Source organism: Ursus maritimus, unplaced genomic scaffold (genome assembly GCF_017311325.1).
Source record: "Ursus maritimus isolate PB19 unplaced genomic scaffold, ASM1731132v1 scaffold_22, whole genome shotgun sequence".
NCBI lineage: Eukaryota > Metazoa > Chordata > Mammalia > Carnivora > Ursidae > Ursus > Ursus maritimus.
This window is the reverse complement of record NW_024424675.1, coordinates 1,363,153-1,390,596: the sequence shown is the minus strand read 5'-3', so window position 1 is coordinate 1,390,596 and position 27,444 is coordinate 1,363,153. Positions and strand designations below refer to the sequence as shown.

General features: G+C 45.0%; 1 protein-coding gene across 3 annotated transcripts; it reads right to left on the bottom strand.

The window, feature by feature from the left end:
* On the bottom strand, positions 1 to 24,545 carry LOC103677864 (cystatin-9-like). 3 transcript variants are annotated; one of them, XM_040637888.1, is made up of 3 exons: positions 24,180 to 24,545; positions 1,393 to 1,512; positions 1 to 496 (listed from the first exon to the last, which is right to left on the bottom strand). In XM_040637888.1, the coding sequence occupies exons 1-3, from the start codon at positions 24,438 to 24,440 to the stop codon at positions 392 to 394; spliced, it is 486 nt and encodes a 161-aa protein (XP_040493822.1). In that variant the 5' UTR covers positions 24,441 to 24,545; the 3' UTR covers positions 1 to 391. The 3 variants fall into 3 exon arrangements, with proteins under 3 accessions (XP_040493822.1, XP_008705328.2, XP_008705329.1); XM_008707106.2 differs by lacking the exon at positions 24,180 to 24,545 and adding an exon at positions 3,209 to 3,525; XM_008707107.2 differs by lacking the exons at positions 1 to 496; positions 1,393 to 1,512 and adding exons at positions 21,156 to 21,429; positions 22,337 to 22,450 and having other exon boundaries at positions 24,180 to 24,529.
* Positions 24,546 to 27,444: the final 2,899 nt, after the last annotated feature.

The following is a 27,444-nucleotide window of genomic DNA, read 5'->3' as shown; positions in this document are numbered from 1 at the left end:
TTGAAATGCTAATATTTAATGATTTTTTACATGAAGAAAATTCGCAGGAGAAATTTTCACAATGCCCAGATATGAGACACCAAATATTTTCAAATAAAGTGAACACATCTTGAAGATGCTCAGCCACTGAAGGGAGACCTATATGACATCACTGGTGTCCAAGAGAAGAACAACCAGGGCCAAGTGTGCTGACATCTCATCAGTGGATGCCGTCCAAGCAGGTCTTTTTTAAATATTTTTTTAGTATTTTTTTTGACAGAGAGAGAGAGAGCACAAGCAGGGGGAGTAGCAGGGAGAGAGAGGGAGAAGCAGGCTTCCTGTTGAGCACAGAGCCCGATGCAGGACTCAATCCCAGGACCCTGGGATCATGACCTGAGCTGAAGGCAGACGCTTAACCAACTGAGCCAGGCAGGTGCCCCTCCAAGCAGGTCTTGTTCCAGAGTTCGAACATTGTTCTCCAGGGTTCAGTGCTGATGATGAAGAAGCAGGTGATGATCTGAGGGTAAGTATGGGGATGGAAGGTGGGTAGAGAATGGTTGGGAACAGTGGCTCCTGCTTTAAACACAGCACACATCCCAGCCACCCATACTGGGGTGAGCAGCTGGGGATGCAGGCTTGTTCCTCAGCCATAGCCCCACTTGAGCCTTCCTTGTTCTGAACTCAGGACCTTGCCCTGACCTCAGGGGCTCGTGTACGTACCATTTTCTCATCCTTAGGCCTGTGGTCTCCAGGAGAACATTTAGGCTGACCCAGTGTGACCCATGACCCTAACATAGCATTGGGGTGCTCTCTCCCAGAGGGTGCTATTTCAGAGGAACCCCTCACCTTAAGTGGGTAAGTCCCAGAGCTGGGGTTCACCTTGACCATTCTCCCTGGAGCAATAGCTGATAGTTCATGGAATCTGATCAGGGCATAGGAAAGAGGGCTATAGTCCCCTCCTCAATCCCCATCCCATGAGCTCTTTTCTCAGGGGGACCTGAGAAAGCCAGTCTGGCAAAGGCCATGTTGCCCATCTCAATATTCTCCTCCTGAAATCTGTAGGGAAGGCACGTCAATAAAGACAAGAGAAAGACATCCTATGGCTTTCCCAGGAGACATGGACTCTTGTGGCCAGGAGCAATCTGTCATCACCATGGCCCAAGGGACAGGCAACTGGAATGGGGTGAGAGGGCAGAGGTAGTTCCCAGATTGGCCAGGGGGCTACAAGAAGACGCCGAGTATGGCCTGTCCAGCTGAGCTCCTACTGCAGCACCAGCAGTGGGGATAGCAGTACTTACAGCTCTGTCACTCTTCTATGTTCCTAGGAATAACACTGTCATCTGCTCTACCTCCCCCTTTGCCCCAAGCTGCATCCTCAGCTGTGTGACCCAAGGAACCTACTGTATGTCTTACATTGTTCTGCTCTGAACTTGTTTGAGAGGGACAGTTGTCAATGTCTTCATCAAATTTCCCACATCTTGTTCTTCTAAGCTGCAGCTTCATGGAGAACACCATTGTGTTCTTCTCCATTAACTGTAATAGACATTGACATTAATGTGAGAATCTGCCTCCTGGTTCCCTTGCACAGCTGCCAGTGCAGACCCATGCAGTGTGGGGAGAGCCCCAAACACTCCTTCACATAGGGAGCTGCCTCCAAACCTGGGTCAGCTTGCTGGGGATAAAGTCAAGCTGGGGAATATAAGCAAAAATGCCTGTGTTTGCTGTGAGACCCAGGGTAGATGCAGGCTTGGTCACACACCATTCATACATCACACCCTGCAGCCCCATATCCCCAAATGCTCCAGGGAGACCCAGCCTGACTTCCAGCATGCTTCTGAAGCTACAACACTCCCAGGAGTCAGGTGCTGAGTGCCTGGGAGGGTGTTGGCTCTGCAAGATTCTGCTGAGTAATTTCAGCTCCAGAGTAGGAGACTCATCTACAGCTCCATCGTCACAACTTTCACTTGCCTGACAACAGGAAATTGGCCTGCAGTGCTGTGAACACTGATGTGAGCCTGTGAGTGTGCACTTTCACACACAACCCTCATCCCCCCCAACTATGGCTTCCAACTATGCTCTTGTCTTACTACAAAGAGCAGCTGGAATTTTCTGTATTCCTTCTGTACTCTTCTCTGCTCAATTCATTCCATTCCTTACCCCTCCCCACTCCACACTTAATTACTCCCAACATCCTAACTCAGTGTGAGTGCAGATCTAGGGATCCCAGAGGTCCAGCATAAGAGAGCTCAGGCAGCAGTACTAGATGGGACCTGGCGCAGCAGTGTTCACAGAGGCTGGAGCTCCGTTCAGGGTGGAGCTCTCACTGCTCTTTCCTCAGGCTCTCAGGGCAGAAGTCCAGAGGGAGAAAAGAATGCCCTGGGCCCTAACATGTGCGCGCACACACACACACACACATGCTTGCACACATACTACACACAGTGACACACCCATGCTACTCACACCCACACCTATACACACAGACACACAAAGGGACAAACACTCACTCAAAAACTCATATTTATCTATATACACACTCTCACTCATTAAAACACTCACACCCACACCTACACCTGACACACATACACACATGATCATACATGCTTCTGATGCAACCCACATGAAAACAGCCTTCCTGGCTGCATTCTGTACACACTCCATTACAAGGACAATGCTCTAGGATATTAAGAACAATGGTCTAGGAAGAGTGTAGAATAGCATCGTTCCCCTTTAGTGGAGACCACAGCGAGGAGCCCAGAGAGGAGGCCCTGAGGTCACAAAGGCTGCTCTGGATGAGGGAGAATTCTTACTGCCCTGAAACTCAGGCCTTTCTCCCTCCCTCTCTCTCGGCATCTGTTCTTTGTTTCTGTTTGCATTTGTTTTGTTAGAATATTTCTTCAATCTGTCTCCTCTGACATTTTCTCAATCTATCTCCTCCTCCTTTCTGTCTTGTTCTTTTCCTTATTCAGGATCTTTATCTCCTTGTATTGTATATTTTGATCATCAGTAAATAACTTCATAAAATGATGAAAATTAGAACATCTTACAGGCAGTACACATTGACCTGGGCATTTAAAATTTCAAATTCTTTCATAAAACTGAAACTAACTGTACAGTTTGTATTTTTGCTCTATTTTATGGACTTCAGAACAAGACCCCTAGAAATGACCCTCCAATTCTGACCCTGACTTCATATCAAGTGCAGACCATTAGGCCAGGGTGTGGTACCTACCAGCTCCCTCCTGGAATTCAGGATGCGCACCAGCCTGTAGGCCTTCGTGTCATTGTTCTGCAAGTTGAATATATGTAAGGCATACTCCACCGTACCAAGGAAGTAGCTCTGTATGGCTTTTTGGCCATTACCCTCTGCTTCCTCTTCAGATCTTGACCCATGAGTCATCAGGAACTGGGAGGCTGAGAAAAGTAGCAGCAAGGCCCAGGGAAGACCCTGCCCACCCTGCCAGTGTGGCATCACTATGGATATCTGGGGACCCATGGCCTTTGCTTTTCTAGCTCAAGCTCCCTCTGAGCCTCCCTCGGCATTGGTCCAGTACATCAGCTTCAGAATAACTCCTCCTCTGGATTTCCTCTCTGCTGTTACACACTGTTCCTTCCCACATGTCACCCTGCCTCCCCATTCCAAGCTGCATAATTGCCTTCTGTCTAGAGACAGGGACAAGCCCTGGCAGGGTGGGTAGGAAAGAACCAGGAATGAGAGGGAGGGGTCCCCGGTAGCCAAGTCCCAGCCACGATATCCCTCTCAGCTCCTTGCTGGGGAGGGACTTTATTTCGATGCCCCAGAATCAGAGGCTGAAACAAGGACACAAAAGCACGAGGTGGAAGTGGAAGGTGACCCCAGGGCACAGCAGTAGGGTGAGGGCCACTGAGATAAGGACAGAGCCAAAAAGGATGAGTGACCAAGAGCCAACTTTGGGGGAGACAGAAGGCAACTGCACAGAAGGAAAAAGCATTGAGTTCTTAATGGGTCCAGGTGTCTGTGTCCCCCTCAGCTCCCCAACCCCCTTGAATAGTAGAGCAGAGAAGGCTCACTGGCTCCTGGGATGATGACAGGCAAGAGGAATTCAGGGTCCTGGGACCAGAAGCTTCCAGCTGAGCTCATTGCATCTCTTTTTGCACTTCTCAGCCCCTGGATGTGCTGCCTTGTGCTCAGCCTGGGGCCTGGCAGGATGCTGTAAGCACCCGCTCTCCAAAGATGTTGCAGCAGGGGTGACCCTTGACACACACTGGGTCTATAGATCCCTTTGTAGGAATTTGCTCTAGAAGAGGGGGGTGGAGTGAGGGAGAAACAGACACAGAGCAAAGCCAGTGAGCTCCCAGGGATGGCTGAGCTGTGACCATTAGGTGAGCATCAGTGCCCTCTCGTGGTGAAGGTCCTCAAGGCTCAGTGGACACAATTTCCTGTGGGCAGAGTCTGGGTTCTAGAGGGAGACCCTCACAGCCTCCATCTGGAGCAGCAGATGGGGCTCTGGGAGGACTAAAGAGCACATCCTTCCAGACAAGGCTTCAGCTCTGTGCATGTGAAAGGCTTCAGCATTTGTTTGCTGCTACTTGTGAACTCAGGGGGACCAGAACGTCCTGAAAAACCTGTGGACACACAGAGCCCTGGGCCTTTCCCTCAGCTGGGACTCTGACCCAGTCAGTCTGGCAGGCCTGGAAAGTTTTGCATCTTCACCTGCTCCCAGGTGATGCTGATTGTTCTGGTCTCTGGACCACATGCTGAGGAGCACAGTGCAGAGTGAGTCCCTGAGTGTGGGGGTGGGGATGCAACTAAATCACCAGAAGTCACTGAAATGGAAGGGCATGAGCTGGGTCTGAGGATGGTTTGTGGGGGCCACACTGGATCAGGGAACGGGTTGGAACTCCCTGCCTGATGTAGGGTTTGCAGATCCCCAGGCATCAGTGACCAAATGGCCCTATAGACACAGAGAAGGCTATTTTGAAGCTGACAGCCTGTCCTCACTGCACAGAGTTCCTCAGGGCTGGTGTCCTTCCCAGGAATGGTGACCTTTCAAAACTCATTCTCACATTTAATCGATGCCCAAGAATTGATTTGATTGATTCATGTTTTTCTATTTTCAGCTAATGTGATAAGTGTTGTATTGTATATTTCTTTTCTATGTATTTATTTTTATACCTCACTATTCCTTCTTTGTAAGCAAAGTTTCCAGTTATTAAGTTGCTTCTTCTATACTGTTTCACTTCTTAAGAATTTTGAATTCACATTGTATAAATGTTCAATGTAATTGTTCTTAAAAATTGTTTTCAATTCTTATATTTATGATGATTCTATCTACATTGGTTTCTCCAGACGTTAAGCAATTGCTTTATCTTCTGATAAGTCCTAATCTCAATCACTCCCCTTTCCAAAAATGCTCTGTACCTGTTCACCCATCCTGGAAGCCCCTTTGTTCTTGACGCAGGTCACTTGGTGCTATTTTTCCCCTTCAAAGTTATCCTACGCCTTTATGCTGTCATATATGTTTATTTGTCATTGAGGTAATCTTATTTTCTTCAGGAATATAGGGGAATCGTGCTGAGGTTCCCGCACAGGGCAGGGACTGCAGGCAGCCACAGTAGGTCCCTGTGTGCATCACTGAACTGTCCTTTATCCCAGCTCCTGCCCCCTTCCTCTTTCCTTTGTTCTTTGTGGGAGAAGCCTGGGCTGCTGTTATCCACTTCATTGCTAGTTTGTGTTCAGTCCTGTATTTACTGTGCCCAGGCTGTGTCCTGACCCTGACATTCTGAGAGAGGTGAAGGAAATGTCCAACATTGCCCTGGCAGGTGGGGAAGTGGCCACAGAGCAGATCATGGTGTATGTGTGCCGACCATTTAATAACCAACACAGCTATTTTGTTCTCATGTCGCACATGATTCCTGGCTGCAGACCTATGAATTCATTCCTGGGAATGGTTGTCAGCAAGCTTGGCTTTCAGGTGGTTCCAGGGAATGGAGGGCAACCCTACATACTCATGATGTCAGGGATTCATGTCCAGATCAGACTTGCCCTCCAAGCATGCCCAAAGTTCTGGATGTTGTCACTGTGTGGGGCCCATCACTGGTCCTGGAGGAGTTTCCATCTCCCTTGTGGTGAAGCTTGGGACCAAAGTCTTTGCCAGGGCCTTTGAGGTCAGGGTGCAAAGCCATGCTGCTGCTCTGGCAGATGCCCATGGACAAGGAGACATGGCTGGATGTGGTGTGAGCTCTGACCTTTACATGGACAAGTGTACAACCTCAAACAGTACCTCCTTCAGATTATTGCTTGTAGGCATTGTCCATGCTCAGGCGTGCAGGCAGTGAGGAGCAGCCTTCCCAGTGTGCTGTCCCACTCATTAATGTCCCCTCGGCACTGACCGTCCCTGCCTGATTCGGGGCTGTTTTCATCAAGCGTCAGGCTCCAGTCATTTTCAGGCAAACTCCCTGCCTTCAGTATTGCATATTTTGCCTGTCCAAGGATATATCTATAGTAATACCCATTCTTACGTCATCAAAACATTGTTATCCTCTTTTTAATGTGAAGTATTTCTGTGAAATTGATTTCAAAATGATCAGTGAGTATCACTTCTCTGCTGGTGAGATATCACATTCTAGAACCCTTCTGCAGGACAGTCTTGGGACAAAAAGGGTCAAGGACACAGAAGTGGTTCTGTCCACCATCTCATTATTGAGACAGAAACACACAGTACCCCAGGGCAGACTCTAAAATCTGGTCTGGAGTGGTTGTTCCTAGACTAAGATAAAGTGTGTGTGTGCCATGCGGGCTGTAGCTGCAGGGCTGTGGCCTGTTTAGATGGTACTAGGATTTAAAAGGCTCACAATGCAATCAAGGCTGGCCTGTCTCTGTCCTTCCAGCCCTCTCCCCACTAGACTCATTGACCATCATATTATAAAATGGTTAATAAAAATTCTTTTCCTTAGCACACAAAGAGTTTGTTGCTGTACTAGAGACAGGAAAAGGACACACTGATATTTCAGTTCATCTTTTGAATCGTGGGAGATCCTCTCTCTGGCTGGATTAAGGATGGGAGAATCAGAGTCAAGATGTCCTCAGATCTCATCTCAGCGTGCGGGGGCGGGGGGGGGCAGCACTGAGGCACAGGATTATACAAGGACATCAGGCAACTGAGGGAACACCCAAGGGAAAAGAGTCCGTTGGTGTGGGCTCCAAAGAAGCAGCTTTCATAATCTAGTGGGAGAAGGGAGCTTTGGATCTTAGTTCCAATCATGTCTGTGTGTCTATCTATCTTATCTATCTATCTATCTATCTATCTATCTATCTATCTATCATCTATCATCTATCACTTGATTTTACACACACACACACACACACACACACATTCTTTTTCTTGGTTAAATCAACCTTAATGATCTTTCAATGTCTGAGGGTCAGAAAGTCAAATGTGACTTAACTGGTACATCTTGTCTAGGGTTTCATGACACTGTGGTTGAGATAACAGCTGGGGTTGCTGTCACCTGAAGGACTGACTGGGGTGACGGTCCACTTCTAAGAGGTTCACCCCCATGATTATTGGCTGGAGGTCACATTTCCTCACCAGTTGTTCTAGGAACACATGTGGGTCTTTCTATAGATCTGCTCCACACCATAGCTGGCTCAGCCCAAAGCAAATGATTCAAAAGAGAGCAAGGGCCAAGGGAAAGCAGGAAGCCTCACTGCCTTTTAAGAGCCAGTTCCTGAATTTGTAGACTGTCACTTCTACTTTATTTATTAGTTAGAAGGAAGTCACTGAACCCAGCCAACACAAACTGGGAAAAGAAACAGACTCCACCTGAAAGGAACAGTATCAAAGATTTTTGGACAGATCATTAAGCTGTTGCATATATACACAGAAAAATTATTAAGGTAGAAAAATAAATATTTTATAATATGTTTTAAATGCCTATCAAATCTATTAGGAAAGAAATCAACATGAGAACTGAGACGAGAAAAAGGAAAAAATGGAGAGAGGACAAAGTTGAGAGACAGAAAGCAAAGTGGGTAGGATTGAGAAGGAAATGCAGGAAGAGCTGATGAACAAGGTAGAGGGGGAGCAAAAGGGAGAGTGTGATGGAAAAAGCAGAGCAATGCTCCAGGAGACCCTGTCCTGTGTTGGAATGATGCCCTCCATCAAAGCACCTATTCCCGGGTCTGCATTCCTAGGGTCAGTCCTTGAGCTGCTTAGCGCTCCTGCTGAAAGCGCAGGCTGAGTACTCAGTGACCCCGGAAGTGAGGGCCAGCAGAGGCTGGTGCAGATGTTAATTACATTCTATGAAAGGGAAAGCAGCATCATTAGGGCTGATGGGTATTATGTCTCAATGTCAGAATTCAAATATGGAATTCCTCATGGACCAGGAACTAGGCTGTTAAGTCCTGAAAAGTATGTGGACAATGTTGACACCTACCCCTTTTGGCATTTAGGACATTACCAAATGCTGTGTATGTGATTTGAACTCACTGAGTTCCAGAAGGGTCCTGCATAGACCACAAGGGGCTCAGTGAGTGGTTGAGCCTATCTCTCCTGAGAATCTTGGTTGGCTCATCCTGGGGAGGCAGAAAGGGCTGCTCTGATGGGGTTCCTCACTGCAATCTTCATGCAGAGCTCTCATCCCCTGGCCCTGAGCAGACCAGAGGTGCATAGTTTTTAAGCAGCCTCAGTGCCCCTGGGCAGGCCACAGCTTCCTTCCTGGATTGGGATTCCTCTGGATCTTCCTCTCCTTATTCTATAGGCTTCAGGCAGAGTGGTTTAGCTTCTTCTTGTGTCCTTGATGATTCTCAAGCCTTTTTCCTGGTTTGAGGGCTCAGCTGGCCCAGAGAACTAAGCCAGCTGATTCACTCCTTATGCATCCCTTGTCCTGGCCTAGGAACTCTGGGGTAAGTAGGTAGGAGATGAGCTGCCCCTGTATCCAGAGCTGTCTCCCTTTAATCCAGGGTTCTGTTGAATAGGGAGCCTGTCCCCAAGGCCTATTCCAGGGGTGAAACAAGGTCACCCAGTGGTCTTGTGTCCTTCTTGGTATAAAGCTGGCAGCTATGTGATTTAGGTCAAGGCCTGTGAACCTAGCCTGATCCTTGGAGCTTTTCAGGAAAAAGTCCAAGAGCACAGTGTTGAGGCAGATGGAGACTTGAGAAGCTCACCACTGGGAGCCGAGAGATGGCCTCAAAGCCAGGCCCATCTCAGGAGTTCCCAGGCTTTAGGTACTATCCTGCAACAATGGCCATGGCTCCATGCTTCCCTGGGCTACACTTGCCAGGGAAAAGAAAAGGGAATTGTTTTACATTTTCTTATGGGTTTTCAAAAAGTTCTGAAGGTTTCCTCTTCCTTTTTTTTTCCTTAGAAGGCAGAGTTTAAGGTGCTTGATGAATACCACTAAGGATGACTTAGCAGGCAAAAATGGGCATGCATGGCCAAACACACCTATCCAGTCTTTACTTCCCTTCCCAGTCTGTCAGAAACAGCAATTGGAAACTTTTATCAAAGACATGATATAGGTTTCTAATCTCCCTTTCTCTGAGCATATCCTTCAAAGATGTTTCCTCAATGATTTCATTGGGATAATATCTGCATCACAGCAATAGCCATTCCCATGGTTTTCTTTCTCTTTAAATACAATTTTAAGGTTTAAATAATACCATAAATGTACAAATATAATCAACACCACTTTACCTGCTTAATCATATAACACCTTCCAAAATTTGCTTGGATCTGATTCTGTTTGGGTTATTTTTTTCTATTCAACTACTTAATAAAATGTTTTCCATATAACAGTGAAAGTCCCATCTAAGTGTTCTTTTTTAGAAATAACTCAGCTAAGGGTACCTGGGTAGCTCAGTTGGTTAAGCATCCAACTCTTGGTTTTGGCTCTGGTCATGATGTCAGGGTCATGAGATCAAGCCCTGTGTAGGGCTCCACACTCAGTGTGGAGTCTGCTTCCTCTCTCCTTCTCCCTCTGCCCATCCTCCTGCTGGTGCACTCTCTTGGTCTCTAAAATAAATAAATAAATCTTCAACAAAAAAAAAAAAAAAAGAAAGCTCAGCTATTTTCTTTAACTCGGCTATTTTTTTTATCTTTACTTCCTTATAGAACTTTAGAACAAGTTCGTCTCATTTCAGAAGAAAATTCTTCAGAGTTTTCATTGAAATTGCATGACATTGGTCATAAATGGGAAAATCAGTCACTTTATTAAGTAATGGGGGTCTTTCCAAGGATTACAATGAGGTGCACATGTGTGTGCACACACACACATTTCTCAAGCGTCCTCCTACAGTCTTAAGTAATACATCACAATCTTTCAAGTTATATTGACTTAAAAAATTATTCACTGGTAACTCACTGTGTTTTTTTCTCTTTCTACCATTTTGAATAACACACCATTTTATTTTTATTACATTTTACAGCTGTTTTTTTCAGATGCCATAACATAATATTCATGTTTATAGCTTGATCTGTCAGCAACACTGCTGGGCCCTCTCATTTGATCCAGTTGCTATGAGTTGGGCGGTTTTTTTTTTTTTTTTTTGAAAGTGAAATTCTCTTCAGATACCTTAATTTTTATCTCTTTTTTAAAAATCCTTACACCATTTACAGTTGACCCTTGAACAACATAGGTTTGAACTTCTTGGGTTCACTTATGTGCATATTTTTGGGGATAAATACTGTACAGTACTCTACATGTATTTTTCTACTTTATGATTTTCTTAATAATGTTTTCTTTTATCTAGCTTACTTTATTGTAAGAATACTGTATACAGTATGTGTAACATACAAAATATGTGTTAATGGACTGTTCACGCTATCAGTAAGTCTTCTGGTCAACAGTAGGCTATCAGTAGTTACGTCTTGTAGGAAACAAAAGTTATATGTGGATTTTTATACTGTGTTGGAGATTGGCACTCCTAACTCTTGAGTTGTTCAAGGGCCAGCTGTATTCATGCTTCTGTTCATATCTTAATGACAAGTGTTGAATATTAACTCTGTGAGCAGGCAATGCTATTTTATCCTTCACTTCAAAGGCAGTCCCCCCCCCCCCCGGGTTAAGCTATTTCCATTCTTTTATTGACCAGCAAGCATTTTTTTTCAGATTTAAGTGCACTTTATTAAATGCTTTTTTATTTCTGTATCTATTAAGATAAAGATGATTTTCTCCTTCATTATATTATTATTAGTTTTACTATACTATTCTTATAGCGTGGGATAAACTCTAGAGAGTCATAAAGTGTTAGCCTTTTTTTTTTTTTCTGCACAGCTGTGTCACATTCCTGAAATGTACTGGGCATTTGAGTATTTATGTTCATGTGGGAGATTAAGCTACATATTCTGCTCTCAGTTTTTGCCAGGTTTTGATAGTAAGATATACCAATTTCATAGAACAATTTTGGGAGCTTTATCCCCATTTGTAACATCTGGGAAAATATGTGTAAGGAATTATCTGTTCCTTGAAAATTTGGTGAAATGTGCTGAGATCATTGTCTGTGTAGTTTTGTTTTGTGTCAGAGATTCAAGAGGAATTGTGGACTGTCCAGTAAAATTAATTTAAAGGTTCTCTGTTTTTCATGAGTATATATGACAACTCTACTTTTCTGAAAAAAATTTCTGATTCAGGTAAGATTTTTCTATTAGTCAGGGTAGGATAGATGCTACTGCAGTAAGAAATAGGTCCCTGAATCTCAGTTGCTTAACCCAACAAAGTCTGATTTTGACCCTTGTAAATCCAATACAAGTCAGGCAGCTTCTATTGGCATTTATTTCCCACTGCTGCCTCCTCAGGCATGTGATGTGATTTCCTCTGACAACACCTGTGCTGAAATTCCTTCTTTTCATTTGTATAGGCAGAAGAGAGAGACCATGCTTAGAGAAGTAATCTTGCTCTTAACCACCTTGGACCAGAGCAGACATGACTCTACTCACATTGTCATTGGCCAGAACTCAGTCACATAGTCCCAACTCAAGTGCAAAGGAGTCTGGGACACTGCCTTCCTTTGTTCCCAGGAAGACGGAGCATGTAGCATGCATGGAGGCTGGCTCTGACACAGATTTCAAATATACCAGTTTAAACCTACTATCAGGTTTTTAATTAACTTGTTATTGAGATAATTGTATATTCACATGCAGTTGCAAGTAATAATACAAAAATCCCATGAACACTTTATCCATTTTCTCCAATGTTACATCTTATAAAAATACAGTAAAATATCACAACCAGTATATTGACATTGATACAATCCACCTGCTTTATTCAGATTTCCCAGTTATATCTGTACTGATGTGTGCATGTGTCTGTGTGTGTGCATCTGTGTGTGTGCTTGTCTGTGTGTGTTGGGTTGTATACAATTTTATCACCCACGTAAGTTCACGTACCCACCACTAGTTCCAACTTTACAAGGACCTCTTGTGTTGTCTTTTTATAACTACACCAGTCCCTCCAGCCCACTCAACACCATTTCTAGTCCACATCCTTGGTCCTGGTAACCACTCATTTGTCCTATATTTCTAAAATGTTTGTCATTTCAAAGCATTATATAAATGGAATCATATAGTATGTAACCTTTGTGATTTAACTTTTTTCAGTCAGCATATCTCCCTGGAGATTTGCCCAAGTTGTATATATCAATATTTTGTTCCTTTCATTCCTGAATAGTATCCCTCAGTTTGTATGTATTGTAGTTTGTTTAAACCATCACCCATTGAAAGGTTTCTGGGCTGATAACCAGTTCTTGGCTAACACACACACACACACACACACACACACACACACACACCTGCTATAAACACTCCTATACAGGTTTTTGTGTGAACATAAGTTTTCATTTCTATAAGATCAATGCACAAGGGTGCAATTCCATGTTGAATTTTATAAGACATTGTCAAACTGTTTTCTAGGGTGGCCGTACCATTTTACACCCCCATCTGCAATGTATGAATGTTCTACTTTTTTGTGCATTCTTATTAAAAAAGTATAGTTGACACATGTTACATTCATTTCAGATGTGAACTATAGTGAATTGACAAGTCTATACATTATGTTATGTTCTTCACAAATGTAGCTAACATCTGTCACCATATGATGTTATTACAGTATCATTGACTATATTCTTTATACTGTACTTTTATCTCTCTGACTTGTTATTTCAATAACTGGAAGACTGCATCTCTCACTCCCCTTCACCCATTTTTCCCATACCCCTGGAAACCATCAGTTTATGGGTTTGTTGCTGCTTTTTGTTTGTTTACTCATTTGTTTTGCTTTTAGAATTCTACATGCAGATGAAATCAGATGGTACCTGTCTTTCTCTGATTCATTTCATTTAGTATAATACCCTTTAGAGTCATCTGTGTTGTTACATGGCAAATATCCATCCTTTTTTATAACTGGGTACTATTCCATTGTATATATATACCATTTCTCTTTTATCCATTCATCTATTGATAGGCACTTGGGTTGCTTCTGTATCTTGGCTATTGCAAACAATGCTGTAATAAACATAGGGGTGCATATATCTTTTTGAATTAGTGTTTCCATTTTGGGGGGTAAATACCCAATAGTGGAATTACAGGTATGGGTATTTCAATTTTTAATCTTTTGAGGAACCTCCATACTGTTTCCCACAGTGGCTGTACCAAGTTTCCACCAGTAGTGCACTGTTGTTCCTTTTTCTCTGCATCCTTGCCAATACTTGATATTTCTTGTCTTTTTGTCTTTTACTATTGTTTTTCTTTTCAAATTGTTATTTAAATTCTAGTTAGCTAATATACAGTACAATATTGGTTTTAGGAATACAATTGAGTGATTCATCACTTACATACAACACCCAGTGCTCATCATAAGTGCCCTCCTTAAAACCCACTACCCATCTAGCCCAACTCTCACCCACCTCCCTTCATCAACCCTCAGTTTGTCCTCTATCTATTTACTAACTTACTTACTTATTTATTATTTATTTATCTATTTGTGTTTTTATGTATGTATGTGTTTTGGAAAGGAAGGGGGAGGGGGGAGGGGTAGAGGGACAGGAAAGAGAGAATCTAAGCGATGCTTAATGACTGAGCCACCCAGGTGCCCCCCCAATTAGCTTTCTGACAATCAGCTTATACTAATGGACCAACTCACATGAGTAGCCCCTACATTTATTTTGCATACTTGCTATCCATTTGTTTCCTTCTTGTATTTTCTATGATGAGTTGTCTGTGCTCTCTGCTTAGAATGATTTTATTTATCCATGAAAGTGTTCAATAATGTTGCTAGTTCCACCACCTCACCATATGTATGTGTGGGCACGTACACTTACACACATTCATACCCACACAGACGTGAGAATGTCCCACACTTCCAAATAAGGTCACGGGGATGAAAGGTACTCAATAGGACTTATAGTCAACGGTACCGTAATAGCATTGGATGGTGACAAATGGGGGCTACACTTGGGGTGAGGGTAGCGTAACGTATGGGGTTGTCGAATCACTATGTTGTACACCTGAAACTAATGTGACATTGTGTGTCAACTGTACTTCCATAAATAAATAAATAAACAAACAACAGTTTGTAAATTCCAAGTGGGTAAAATTTTAAATAAAAAAATAAAACAATGAAAGTTCTAGAAAGAAATAAATGTGAAGTTTAGATAAGACTTTTTGAAAGTGTTTGGTACACGGCATCAAAAACAGAAACCATATTTCACTCATTTATGGAACATAAGAACTAGGAAGATTGGTAGGAGAAGAAAGGGAAGAAGAAAGGGGGGTAAGCAGAAGGGCGAATGAACCATGAGAGACTAGGGACTCTGGGAAACAAACTGAGGGCTTCAGAGGGAAGGGGGTGGGGGGATGGGATAGGCTGGTGATGGGTAGTAAGGAGGGCAGGTATTGCATGGTGCACTGGGTGTTATGTGCAACTAATGAATCATCGAACTTTGCATCAAAAACCAGGGATGTACTGTATGGTGACTAACATAATATAATAAGAAAATTATTTTAAAAATAGCAAAAAGAACCCAAAAATTACATGTTAATGAATTGAATTTAAATTAAAAATAAATAAAATGTACAAAAAAAAAGAGTTGGACTCAACTGACTGAGGCACCCAGGTGGCTCTATCTTTAAGAGTCTTTTACAGTTTGTTTCCCTCTCTCTTTTTTCTTCCCCCCCCCTATATTCATGTGTTTCATTTCTTAAATTCCACATATGAATGAAATCATATGGCATTTGTCTTTCTCTGACTGACTGATTTCTCTTAGCATAATACACTCTAGCTTCATCCATGTCATTGCAAAAGGCAAAAGTTTTCTTTTTGATGGCTGAATAATATTCCATAGTGTGTGTGTGTGTGTGTGTGTGTGTGTGTGTGTGCGCGCGCGCGTGCGCGCGCGTGTGTATCACCTCTTCTTCATCCATTCATCAGTTGATGGACATTTGGGCTCTTTCCATAGTTTGACCATTGTTGATAATGCTGCTATAAACATCAGGGTGCATTTACCCCTTTGAATCTATATTTTTGTATCCTTTGTGTAAATATCTAGTGGTGCAATTGCTGGATCAAAGGGTAGTTCTATTTTTAACTTTTTAAGGAACCTCCATATTGTTTTTCAGAGTGGCTGCACCAGTTTGCCTTCCCACCAACAGTGCAAGAGGGTTCTCCTTTCTTCTCATCCTTGCCAACAATCTGTTGCATTTCCTTGTTAATTTTAACCATTCTAACAGGTATGAGGTGGTATCTCATCACGGTTTTTATTTGTATTTCACTGACGAGTGATGTTGAGCATTTTTCATGTGTCTGTTAGCCATCTGGATGTCTTCTTTGGGGAAGTGTCTATTCATGTCTTCTGCCAATTTCTTAACTGGATTATTAGTTTTTTGGGTGTTGAGTTTAATACGTTCTTTACAAATTTTGGATACTGACCCTTTATCAGATATGTCATTTGCAAATATCTTCTCCCATTCCATAGGCTGCCTTTTAGTTTTGTTGATTGTTTTGGTATTAGGCATTCTGACAGGTGTAAGATGATTGCTCATTGTGGTTTTCATTTGTCTTTCCCTGAGGGCTAGTGATGTTGGGCATCTCTTCATGCGTCTGTTGGTCATCTATCTATCTAAAAAATCTATGCAAGTATTCTGAATTTTTTATTCCAATTTTTTTGGTGTTAATATGTATAAGTGTAATTGACCATATATGTTTGGGTTTATATCTGGGCTCCCTATTCCTGTTCCATTGATCTACATGTCTGTTTTTGTGCCAGTACTCATATTGTTTTGATCATTGCCACTTTGTAGTATATCTTGAAATCTGGGATTGTGATCATTCAAGCTTTGTTCTTTCTCAAGATTGTTTTGGTTATTGGGGATCTTTTTCGTGCCATATTTTAGTAGTATTTGTTCTAGCTCTGTGAAACATACTGGTATTTCAATAGGGATTGCATTGAATCTGTAGATTACCTATGGACATTTAAACAATATTAATTCTTCCAATCCTGCACATGGAATATCTTTCCATTTGTTTGTGTCATCTTCAGTTTTTTCATCAGTATTGTATAGTTTTCAGAGTACAGGTCTTACACCTCCTTGGTTAATTCCTAGATTTTATTTTTAATTTTTGGTGCAATTGTAGATGAAATTGTGTGTCTGTGAAGGAGGTGAATTCAGGGTCTTCCTACATTATCACTTTGGACCATTCTATCTTATTGTATTTAATTTGCATGACCTTGTTGTTTAGTTATGTTGAACATGTTTTCATACGTTTATTTTCCATCTTGTATTTTGTTTGGTGAAATGTCTTTTAATATCATTTGCCCTATTTCTAGTTAGTTTTTTTAAACTGTTGAGTTTTGAGAGCTCTTTCTATATTCTAGATCCTAGTTATCTATTAGAAATATGGTTTGCAAATATTTTCTTCCACTCTATAGCTTCACTTTTCATCTTGTTCACATGGGATCTTACTGAGCAAACATTTTTAATTTTGACAAGAATGATCACATCTTCCTTTTTTATGAATCATGCTTTGGTGTCAAGTCTAAAATCTCTTGGCCTTCTTATAGTATTTTTATATGCATATTAATATTTGTCCTGTTCACCTACAGTTCTGCTGTTTTTCATTATTAATATTTTAAATTTCTCTCTGTTTACGGATAGTTCTTGCTAAATATCTGCCTGCTTCTAATAATTTTTTCACCCAACATTTGGTTTAGTTCATAACCTCACTTTTTTTATTTTACAATTTTGTTGTTTTGTCATTAATCTCACCTTTCGACTACATTTAATATTATATTCTTATTTTCCTATTACGTATGGCTTCTAATAAATGCATCTATCTCTTGTTATACTACAGTAGCTCCAATAGACAAGTTTTAAATTGTATTATATCCATGTTTAAAAGCGATTAACATATCTATTGGAGGTTAGGAATTAAATAACAAAATGTTTTAGTTGTGTTTTTACTCTTTTGTCAGTTTATACTATGAACTAAACGTAAAATGGACTTACAAACTAACTTATCACCAATTTATTCTACCAGTTCTTTTGTTGTCAATTTTTTTGTTATTTCATTTTGAAGATAATTTAGTAACATACTTTTTACTACTAATAATACAAATTTTATCAACAGGATATGTGATTAATCCAAAAATCATCTTTTTTTTTTTTTTGCCAGAATGTTAACATGTCTGACATCTGTAATGGTATCATCTCATGACTATCAGCTCATTCTGTCAAAAAATCCACATTCTATATTAGGTAGAGGGGTTTACAGACACGGTGGAAGTAGACTGGTTCACTGACTTTCCAACTCTGCTGCTTCCTTTATAATATTTAGCCTTCTTGGTATCAGCTCTGAGACAGGTGATAGAACCTTCCAGCTTCGTGTGCAGTTGCCTGTAACAGGATCAGTTGCTGTGGTGAATGGTCCAGTGCTGTGGTGTTATTGGGATGCAGGTTCATGAGTACTGGAGCTTCTTGATGGAGCATTCCTCTTAGCATCATCTCACTGCAACTGTACTGCTCCAGAGGCTGCTGGCCTTGATCCAACCATGTACTACACCACCATTGCCATGAGAACATTCTTGCAGTTGCCCTCTGACTAATGATGTGTGGGAAGGTGTTGACCCACAATACAGGACTTTGCAGGGGGCTATAGATGTCTACACTTGGGGTTGGGGATGAGTTATCTCCTTGTCTCACACGGGAGAGAAATGTGACTTGGACCCTCCATGCTTGTGTGGCTCTGTGAGAATAATGGTTTCAGAATGAGCATTGGGGATCACATCCAATGTGGCATCAGTGGGCACCAGGTGTTGTAGGTGGTGAGGAGTGAGCATTGGGGGTGCCCCAGATGGACAGGCTGGATGGATAATGGACCAAATCCTTCAGTACCAGGAGCTGGGCCTACAGCTGGGGTTACAGTTCACCTTTGGACAAGGCCTGTACTCCTACCTTCTCCATCAGTGTGTCCTCCCCAGGCCTACATTCAGGGTCATTGATAATCACAGTGGTGAGAAAACTCCTGGAATCTGCACTTTACTATCATCTCAGTGGCAGCACTAAGGCCTGCCTTAACTCTTGTCCCCAAGCCTGTGACCAAGGGTCAGACGCTATGGACCAATGTGCAAGGTCCACATGGACCTGAGCAGAGACAAGAAAAGAAGCGAGTGGTCAGAATGACTCCAAACTAGGGAGAATATTCCAGGAAATACAGGTCTTCTACTCCATACCCCTGAATATTATCTCAAATGGCACCCTTTGGAGAAAGCATGGAGGAAACTATCCCTGTGTGGCATGTGGGCAATTGGAGTGTAGATAGCTAAGGGCAGGGCCAAGGCTGCAGGACTGACATGTGGCAGAGCTAGGCTGGCTCTCTCAATTCCAGTCCAGGCCCTCCGGTTAGATCCCTGGGGCTCCCTGGAGATCAGGGGGAATTCATCACAGTTGGCCAGTGCTACATGGCCCCCAGGGTTCTCCGTGGCCTCACACCAGGAAATGGCCTTTGTCACCCACTGCCTAGGGCAGAGAGGGTCAGCCAGAGAGTGGGGGCCTGGGCCCCTCTAAACCTGACCCTGTCCTCACCTTCCATGGGTGAATCCCACCTGTGTCCTCTCCCCCTGGCCTGATGCCTAGGGAGAGAGGGTGTGCTCAAGCATGAGGAGTATTGTGAGCCTGAACAGGGTTTCTGCCATGGCCACACTCATCCTTTGACCAGAACCTCGAAGGCTACAGATGTCTGGATCTATCTGCCAGCCCTGCTCACTGAAGCAGGATGGCTCCAGGCAGCCCATTCCCAGTGTTTTCTCAAACTCACTCCACAGCCCTGGCCTGGGTCCCCTTCCCTGGATACTCAGATTTCTTCCTTTCCCTGACTCCAGGAAGGCAGCTTAGGCTTATTCAACAAACCTATTCTGAAAGGAGGAGAAGTGGGCGGGACCCCCCAAAGCCAGGTACAGGTGACAGGGTGAGAGAGGAATGGTCTCCCCACAGTACATGATCCTCAATCTTACATCTGTTACAAAGTTGGAGCACCTGGAGCATGGACTCACCATCAAGCGCTGGGGCCAGAATCTCTGGGTGGGGGCCAGAACCATTAACAAAATCCCACAAGTGTGGTATGAGGGAAGATTTAGTGAGTCCCTGCCAGGAGCCATGACTCAATGCCTGCTTTGTGGGCTGTGAGCACACAGGAAACTGTCTCCTGGAGCTACCTGATGGGACTTGACTAGAATTACTGCGTGACTGTGGAAAATCCATTGGGATCACAGTGGGTAAAGAGCCCCCTTCATGCTTTCTTCTGCAGATTGAGGCATGACTAAAGACAGCCCAGTGTGGGAATAGACAGGAGGTTGGCTGGTGGGAGGGTCTTCAAGAAAAATATACGAAAGTCTGAGACCAGACAGGAGGGCTGTGGGAGAAGAACACAGCTGTGTCCACTCTGAATGATGTTTGGCTGGTAGTGAAGATGCCCGCTGCCAGGCTCTCCCCATGGCTCTGCCGGGGGGATCATACATTCCTGGGAAGCGCATCCAAGTCTCTACAGAGGATGAGCCTTGAAGATATCTAATACTAAATGTCTACTGCAAGTCTCCAGGGAGACCCTGCAATTTGGATTGGAAGATACAGGTAGTTCATTTGGGACATGATCACAGGGAGCACACAGAGGGGAGGGGAGGCAGAGAAAGGAGATAGTCAACATGGCTGTTGTTATGGGTCACTGTCCTGCTGGACTATGTGAGAACCCTGTGGATTTTGCCTCTGGAACTCTAGGGTTTGTCCTGCTATAGCTCTATGTGGGGGTGGAGTGTTGTCCTTGGGCCTACCTCTCCCCACGGAGGTGTGCCTACTCTGCAGATGGAGTGCCACTTGTACAGAAAAAGCCCTGAGCAGAACTTGGGGGGAGAATAGGATTTTGCAGTGGAGTGGAGAGTGTCAGGTACTAGGTGGTCCAGCTGCATGAGCACTGGAAGGACCGCTAGTTGGGGGAGGGGAGCCACAGCTCCAAAACCAAATGCAGACCTTGCTTATTTGTGTAAATAGTCTTACTGGAACACACACTCATATTTGTGAAACTTTCAAAGCAAAGTCGGGGAGCTGAGAAGAAGGCCCACAAAGGCCATAACAGTTACACTCTACTTACAGAGAAATTTGCCACTCCTCTTGTAGGAGATCCAGGCTGAGTCTTATAGCATCTGTGAGAACAGTGCCTCTCAAATGGTAAGTGTCCAAGGGTCTCCTGGGAACTCAAGAAAATGCAGCCTCCTTGTGCAAAGGTGGGGAGGCCCTAATGGAATATTTCTGAGGCTCCAGGACTTGCTGCTGCTGCTACTGCTGGTGGCTGGACCACTCTGTGGGTGGAGGTTACAGATGCTCCCACATCCTCACAGTTGTGTGGACCAGGGAATAGGTGTGAGCACGCCCCACAAGAAGGGGGCCTCATGTGTCCTGAGGGCCTGAGGGCCTAAGAGCCTTTCTGGGTCCACCTTGCACTTTGGGTTCCCTGCCAGTTCATGGTCATTACAACTTTGGGGATGAAAGTGATCCCTCATAAGCCCCAAAAGAGCAGATCAGAAGTACCTTGTGCTTCCAGACTGTGTCACCTGGACCTGGTTCCAGAGCTCCAAGAGGGAGGAGAACCCACTCCCCTGCCCTGCTAGGATCAGTCCTTCACCTGCATAGTCCCTCTGGAGCCAGGCCACACAAAGCTTCTTGAAATGCAGATGTTTAATGATCTATTCTACCTGAAAAAATTTGAACAATGAGGAATTTCCACAATGCTTGGAAGTAAGACCCAGACACTTGCAAGAGAACAACCTGGTGTTGCCACCTACATAAAAATGCTGGTGTCCAGTAGAAGAACAGCTAGAGGTCAGGTGGGGCACGGCCTCAATCAAAGGAAGCCCTCCAAGCAGCTCTTGTTCAGGAGTTCAAACTTTGTTCTCCAGGGCTCAGTGCTGATGGTGAAGAAACAGGTGATGGTCTGAGGGAACATGCACAAGAATGGAGGGTGGGTGGAGAATACTGGAAAGCACTGGCTCCAGCTTTAAATACAGCACACATCCCAACCACCCATCCCAAGGTGAGCAGCTAGGAATGTAGACTGTGGTCCTCTGATATACCCTTATCCAAGACCTTCATATTCTGGACCTAGGACCTTGTCCTGACCTCAGGGGCACCTGTGTCATACTCCCTACCCTTGTCTGTGTTCTCCAGGGGATCACTCAGGCTGACCCTGTGTGACCTATGCCCCTAGTGTAGCATTGGGGTTCTCTTTACCAGTGGGTGCTAACTCAGAGGAGCCTCTGGTCAAGGTGGGCTTGTCCCAGAGCTGGGTTTCACATTGACCTTTTCCCTTGTACCAGGAGCTGGTGGTTCACTGGGACCCAGATCAGGGTATAGGAGAAAGGGCAGTGGGCCCTTCCTTAACCCCCACTCCTTCAGACTGTTGACAGAACCAAGGGGAACTCCAAAATATTCAGTGAGGCGAAGGTGCTGTGGGCCACCCTAACATGCCCCTATTCCTGGAGGTCAGGAAGGGGGGTGGATAAAGCTCAGAGAAGATACATCCTGTCTCAACCCCAGGAGACCTGGACCCTTGTGGTCACGAGAAATCTGACACTGGTGTGGCCTGGGGGCCAGGCAGCTGGAATCAGTGAGTGGGCAGATTTGGTTCCCAGACTGGCTAGGGGCTACAAGTGTACCCCAAGGATGGCCTGTCCCTGTCCAGCTAGACTCCTACTACAGTACCAGCAGCGGGCAAGATAGGGCCTTCTGCTGCCTCACTTTGTCTCTGTCCCTAGGAATGGCACCGTCATCTGCTCCACCACCCCCTCTGTCCCAAGCTGCTTCCTCAGCTGCGTATCTGAGGGATCTGCTGTGTGTCTTACATTGTTCAGCTCTGGGCTTTCTTGAAAGGGACAGTTGTCAATGTCTTCGTCAAGTTTCCCACATTCGGTTCTGCGAAGCTTTATCTCCATGGAGAATGCCAGGATGTCTTCTATCTGTGGTACATGGAGACATTACAGTGGGAACTGACCTTTTGGTTCCCTTGAGCAATTGCTAGTGTAGATCCATGCAGTGTAGGGAGAGCCCTAATCACTCCACCACTAGGGAGCTAGCTGCCTCTGGACCTGGGTCAGCTTGCTGGGGGTAAAGCTAAGCTTGGGGAATTCAAGCAAAGAGGCCTTAGGCTGTTGTTGAGGCCAGGGATAGATGCCGGCTGAGTCACACACCATTCATATATCACACCCTGCAGCATCATGTCCCCAAATACCCCAGGGAGACCCAGCCTGACTTTCAGCATGCAACAGCACTCTCAGGGGACAGGTGCCAAGTGCCTTGAAGGATGTTGGCTCTGCAAGAGTTTGCTGAGTAATGTTAGCCCAGAGTAGAAGACTCATTTATGACTCCATTGGCACAACTTTCACCTGCCCGAGAACAGAAAATGTCCTGCAGTGTTGCTGGAACATTCACGTGTGCACTTGAGCACACACACACACACACACACACACCAACTATGGCTTCTGAATGCCTCTTGTCCTATTACAAAGTGCAGCTGGAATTTTCTATACTCTTCTCCACTCTCTTCTACTTCATTCCATTCCATATTCCCCACTCCACCCTCCATTACTCCCCACACCCTAACTGTGTGTGAGTGCAGATCTAGGGAGCCCAGAGCAGAGCTCAGAGAGAGTTCAGGCATCAGAACCAGATAGGATCTGGCCCAGCAGTGTTCACGGAGGCTGGAGCTCTGTGCAGAGTGGCGCTCCTACTGCCCTTCCCTCAGGGTCTCAGGGCAGACGTCCAGAGGGAGAGAAAGGAATGCTGGGGCCCCAACACGTGCACACATGCCCGCACACTCACATAGAGTCAGACACACATATATACACTTTCACACACTCACCAACACACTCACGCCTACACACTCACACTTGCACACATACTAACACAACCGCACTCACCCACTGACACATACTCACTCACATCTACATGTACTCACTCACAGACACACACAAAGACACACAGTCAATTCACACTTCCACATATACACACATACTCACTGACACTCAGAATCACACCTACACCTTCTCGACCCCCAACCACACATGACCATACACGCTCCTGATGCAGCCTATGTGAAAACAGCCTTCCTGGCTGCATTCGGTACACACCCATTACAAGGACAATGCTCTAGGATATTGAGAACCATGGTCTGAGAAGAGTGTAGAATAGCATCCTTCCCCTTAGCTGGGGACCACAGGAGGAGCCCAAAGAAGAGGCCCTGAGGTCACAGAGGCTGCTCTGGATGAGGGAGAATCCTTACTGCCCTGAACCTCAGGCCCTTCTCCCTCCCTCTCTCTCAGTGTCTGTTTTCTAATCACCTCCTTGTATTTTGTTCCTTAGAATATTTCCTTAATCGATCTCTTCTGTGGGTCTTTTCGTTACTCAGGATCTTTATCACCTTATAGTTTATATTTTGAGGTCATTCATCATTAATGTCATAAAATGATGAAGATTGAAAATATACCTTACATGAGAGTAGATGTTGTCCGAGGTATTTAAATTTCCAAATTTTTTATTTTATAAAACTGAATCTAACTGGATAGGTTGTACTTGCCCTGTTTTATGGACTTCAGATGGTGAACAAGATCCCTCGAAAAGACCCCTCCTCCCACAACCCTGACTTTATAGCAAGTGCAGGTCATCAGGCAGGAAGATGTGGTCACCTACCTGTTCCTTCCAGGAATTCAGGACGCGCACCAGCCTGTAGGCCATCGAGTCCTTGCTCTGCAGGTTGAATATGTGTAAGGCATACTCCACAGTGGCAGGAAAATAATGTATGTCTGTTTGTTCATCATTGTCCCCCTTCTCTTGGGAACTCCAGCTGTGAGTCACCAGGAGCTGGGAACCTAGTAGCAACAGGAGCAAGGCCCAAGACAGAACCCACCTGAACTGCCAGTGTGGCATGGCTGCAGGGATCTGGGCACCCATGGCCTTTGCCTTCCCAGCTCAGGCTCCTACTTGAGCCGCGCTGGGCATCGGTCTAGTACATCGGCTTCAGAATAACTCCTCCCGCTGGCTGCATTTCCTCTCTGCTATTACACACTGTTCCTTCCCACATGTCACCCTGCCTCCCCATTCCAAGCTGCATAATTGCCTCCTGTCTAGAGACGGGGACAAGCCCTGGCAGGGTGGGTAGGAAAGAACCAGGAATGGGAGGGAGGGGTCCCCGGGAGCCGAGTCCCAGCCACGATATCCCTCTTAGCTCCTTGCTGGGGAGGGACTTTATTTCGATGCCCCAGAATCAGAGGCTGAAACAAGGACACAAAAGCATGAGGTGGAAGTGGAAGGTGACCCCAGGGCACAGTAATAGGGTGAGGGACACTGAGATAAGGACAGAGCCAAAAAGGATGAGTGACCAAGAGCCAACTTCGGGGGAGACAGAAGGCAACTGCACAGAAGGAAAAAGCGTTGAGTTCTTAATGGGTCCAGGTGTCTGTGTCCCCCTCAGCTCCCCAACCCCCTTGAGTAGTAGAGCAGAGAAGGCTCACTGGCTCCTGGGATGATAACAGGCAAGAGGAATTCAGGGTCCTGGGACCAGATGCTTCCAGCTGAGCTCATTGCATCTCTTTTTGCACTTCTCAGCCCCTGGATGTGCTGCCTTGTGCTCAGCCTGGGGACTGGCAGGATGCTGTAAGCACCCGCTCTCCAAAGATGTTGCAGCAGGGGTGACCCTTGACACACACTGGGTCTATAGATCTCTTTGTAGGAATTTGCGCTAGAAGAGGGAGGATGGAATGAGGGAGAAACAGACACAGAGCAAAGCCAGTGAGGTCCCAGGGATGGCTGAGCTGTGACCATTAGGTGAGCATCAGTGCCCTCTCGTGGTGAAGGTCCTCAAGGCTCAGTGGACACAATTTCCTGTGGGCAGAGTCTGGGTTCTAGAGGGGGACCCTCACAGCCTCCATCTGGAGCAGCAGATGGGGCTCTGGGAGGACTATAGAGCACATCTTTCCAGACAAGGCTTCAGCTCTGTGCATGTGAAAGGCTTCAGTATTTGTGTGCTGCTACTTGTGAACTCAGGGGGACCAGAACGTCCTGAAAAACCTGTGGACACACAGAGCCCTGGGCCTTTCCCTCAGCTGGGACTCTGACCCAGTCAGTCTGGCTGGCCTGGAAAGTTTGCATATTCACCTGCTCCCAGGGGATTCTGATGGTCCTGGTCTCTGGACCACATGTTGAGGAGCACAGTGCAGAGTGAGTCCCTGGGTGGGGTGGTTGCAGCGGAATCAGCAGGAGAAGTCACTCGAGTGTAAGGAATGGCCTGGGTCTGAGAATGGTGTGTGGGGGGCCACACTGGATCAGGGAAGGGGTCGAAACTCCCTGCCTGGTGTAGGGTTTGCAGACCCCGGGCATCAGTGACTAGATGATCCTGCAGGCACAGAGAAGCCTGCTTTGAAGCTGACAGCCTGCTCTCGCTGCACAGAGGTCCTCAGAGCTGATGTCTTTCTAGGAGTTGGACCTCTCCAACACAAGTTTTGCAATTCTAGGGTTGCCCACATTTAGGGGACCCTGCCAGGTGCCCTCAGCTAATGCTCTGCCCTGAGAACTTCTTCTCCTTGTTCCAGGGAATGTGAGCATTCCTGTGTCTTATCCTCCATGGTTGTTTGTGATTTTTCTCTTCAGGCAAATTCCATGGTCACTGTTTTATTGTCCCCAAGCAGACTCCATCCTGACAGGTGGTAATGTGTTATTTGTAACGATGGTGATAGTTTCATTGGTGTACACTCAGATCCAAACTCTCAGTTATAGATATTAAATGCTGTAGTTTTTATATGTCAATCACACTTCAATAACACATATTAACCAAAAACAAAAATTGAGAAAAAAAGCAAAGGAAAGGAAAGAAAGAGGTCATATCGTTTCTCAGATGGCTTTAAGTTTACACAAACTGAAGCTTAAGTGACATGGTTTTTTTTAGCCTGAGAATGATTGTGCATGTTTAGGGGTGGGATAGGACTGTTTACAATCATAGCAATGTCACTGTGGATTTTCAGTGGTAGAGACAGGCTGTGGAGACCTGTGTGAACTACTTCCTGACACACATGGATAGATTGCAAACGTCCCAACAGAGCCAGGAAATGCCCACTGAGGCTACTCACACTTCGCCGTGGAAAGAGCCTGAAGAGCACAGATCTGTCCTACATATGTCCATGTCTTCCCCATCCAAGAGAATATCCTCACATGATTACAGAAGGGAAGATTTAGATCTCCATGCTCCATACTGGTCCTAGCAGTGCGGCTAAGAGGAAGTTGATAGCTGGCTACATCCAGATCTGGAATCACAGGTGCATGGACACACTACTCCTACAAGTGTATTTATACTCTTGTCAAGTCTTAGTGGTCTGGAGTGGTCTCCCTTTTCAGACTGAGAGCTACTAACATATCAAAAAGGAATTAGAAACATATCAAGCCAAGGGATGAGAAGAGTGAATGTATATCCTACCCTGTCAGAACCTGAAAGACATAGGCACAGACATTTTGTAGGCCCTGAATAAACCCAGAGATGTATGATCCCCATCTGGGAGCCTACAATAGCCTGTCACAGCCTTCTGTCTGGCCACCTTTCCATCTGGGATCTGGGATGCCTTTTCTTTAGGGACTCCTGTTCATCCTTCAATGCCCAGGCCAAATGTACGTTTTCTCTAATGCTGCCTTGAGTCCCATGGCAGAACTCTATCTCACTAACCTGAGTAATGAGTGCTTATCTCCTGGTAGAGATTTGTCAGGCCCACTTTTATGTTACTGGCACAGAGTGCCCCATATAGGTTGTATAGGAAGGTCTCAGTAACTGCTCACTGAAATGGGTCTAATTCCATGGAAACAAAACCTTGTATTTATGGAAACATTCCTTTCAGAAATCAGGAAGTAAGCAGTGGCCAGGACCAAACTACCAGCTCTTCCCTGTGGAGACAAAGGTGATGCAGCAGGCAAG

Excerpts from the sequence above, each read along its gene's own strand:
- LOC103677864 (XM_008707106.2), bottom strand. The coding sequence starts at position 3,472 with ATGGGTCCCCAGATATCCATAGTGATGCCACACTGGCAGGGTGGGCAG. Across the intron at positions 1,513-3,208 it reads TGAATTCCAGGAGGGAGCTG|TTAATGGAGAAGAACACAAT; the intron begins GTAGGTACCACA and ends TGTCTATTACAG. Across the intron at positions 497-1,392 it reads CAAGTTCAGAGCAGAACAAT|ATCATCACCTGCTTCTTCAT; the intron begins GTAAGACATACA and ends ACTTACCCTCAG.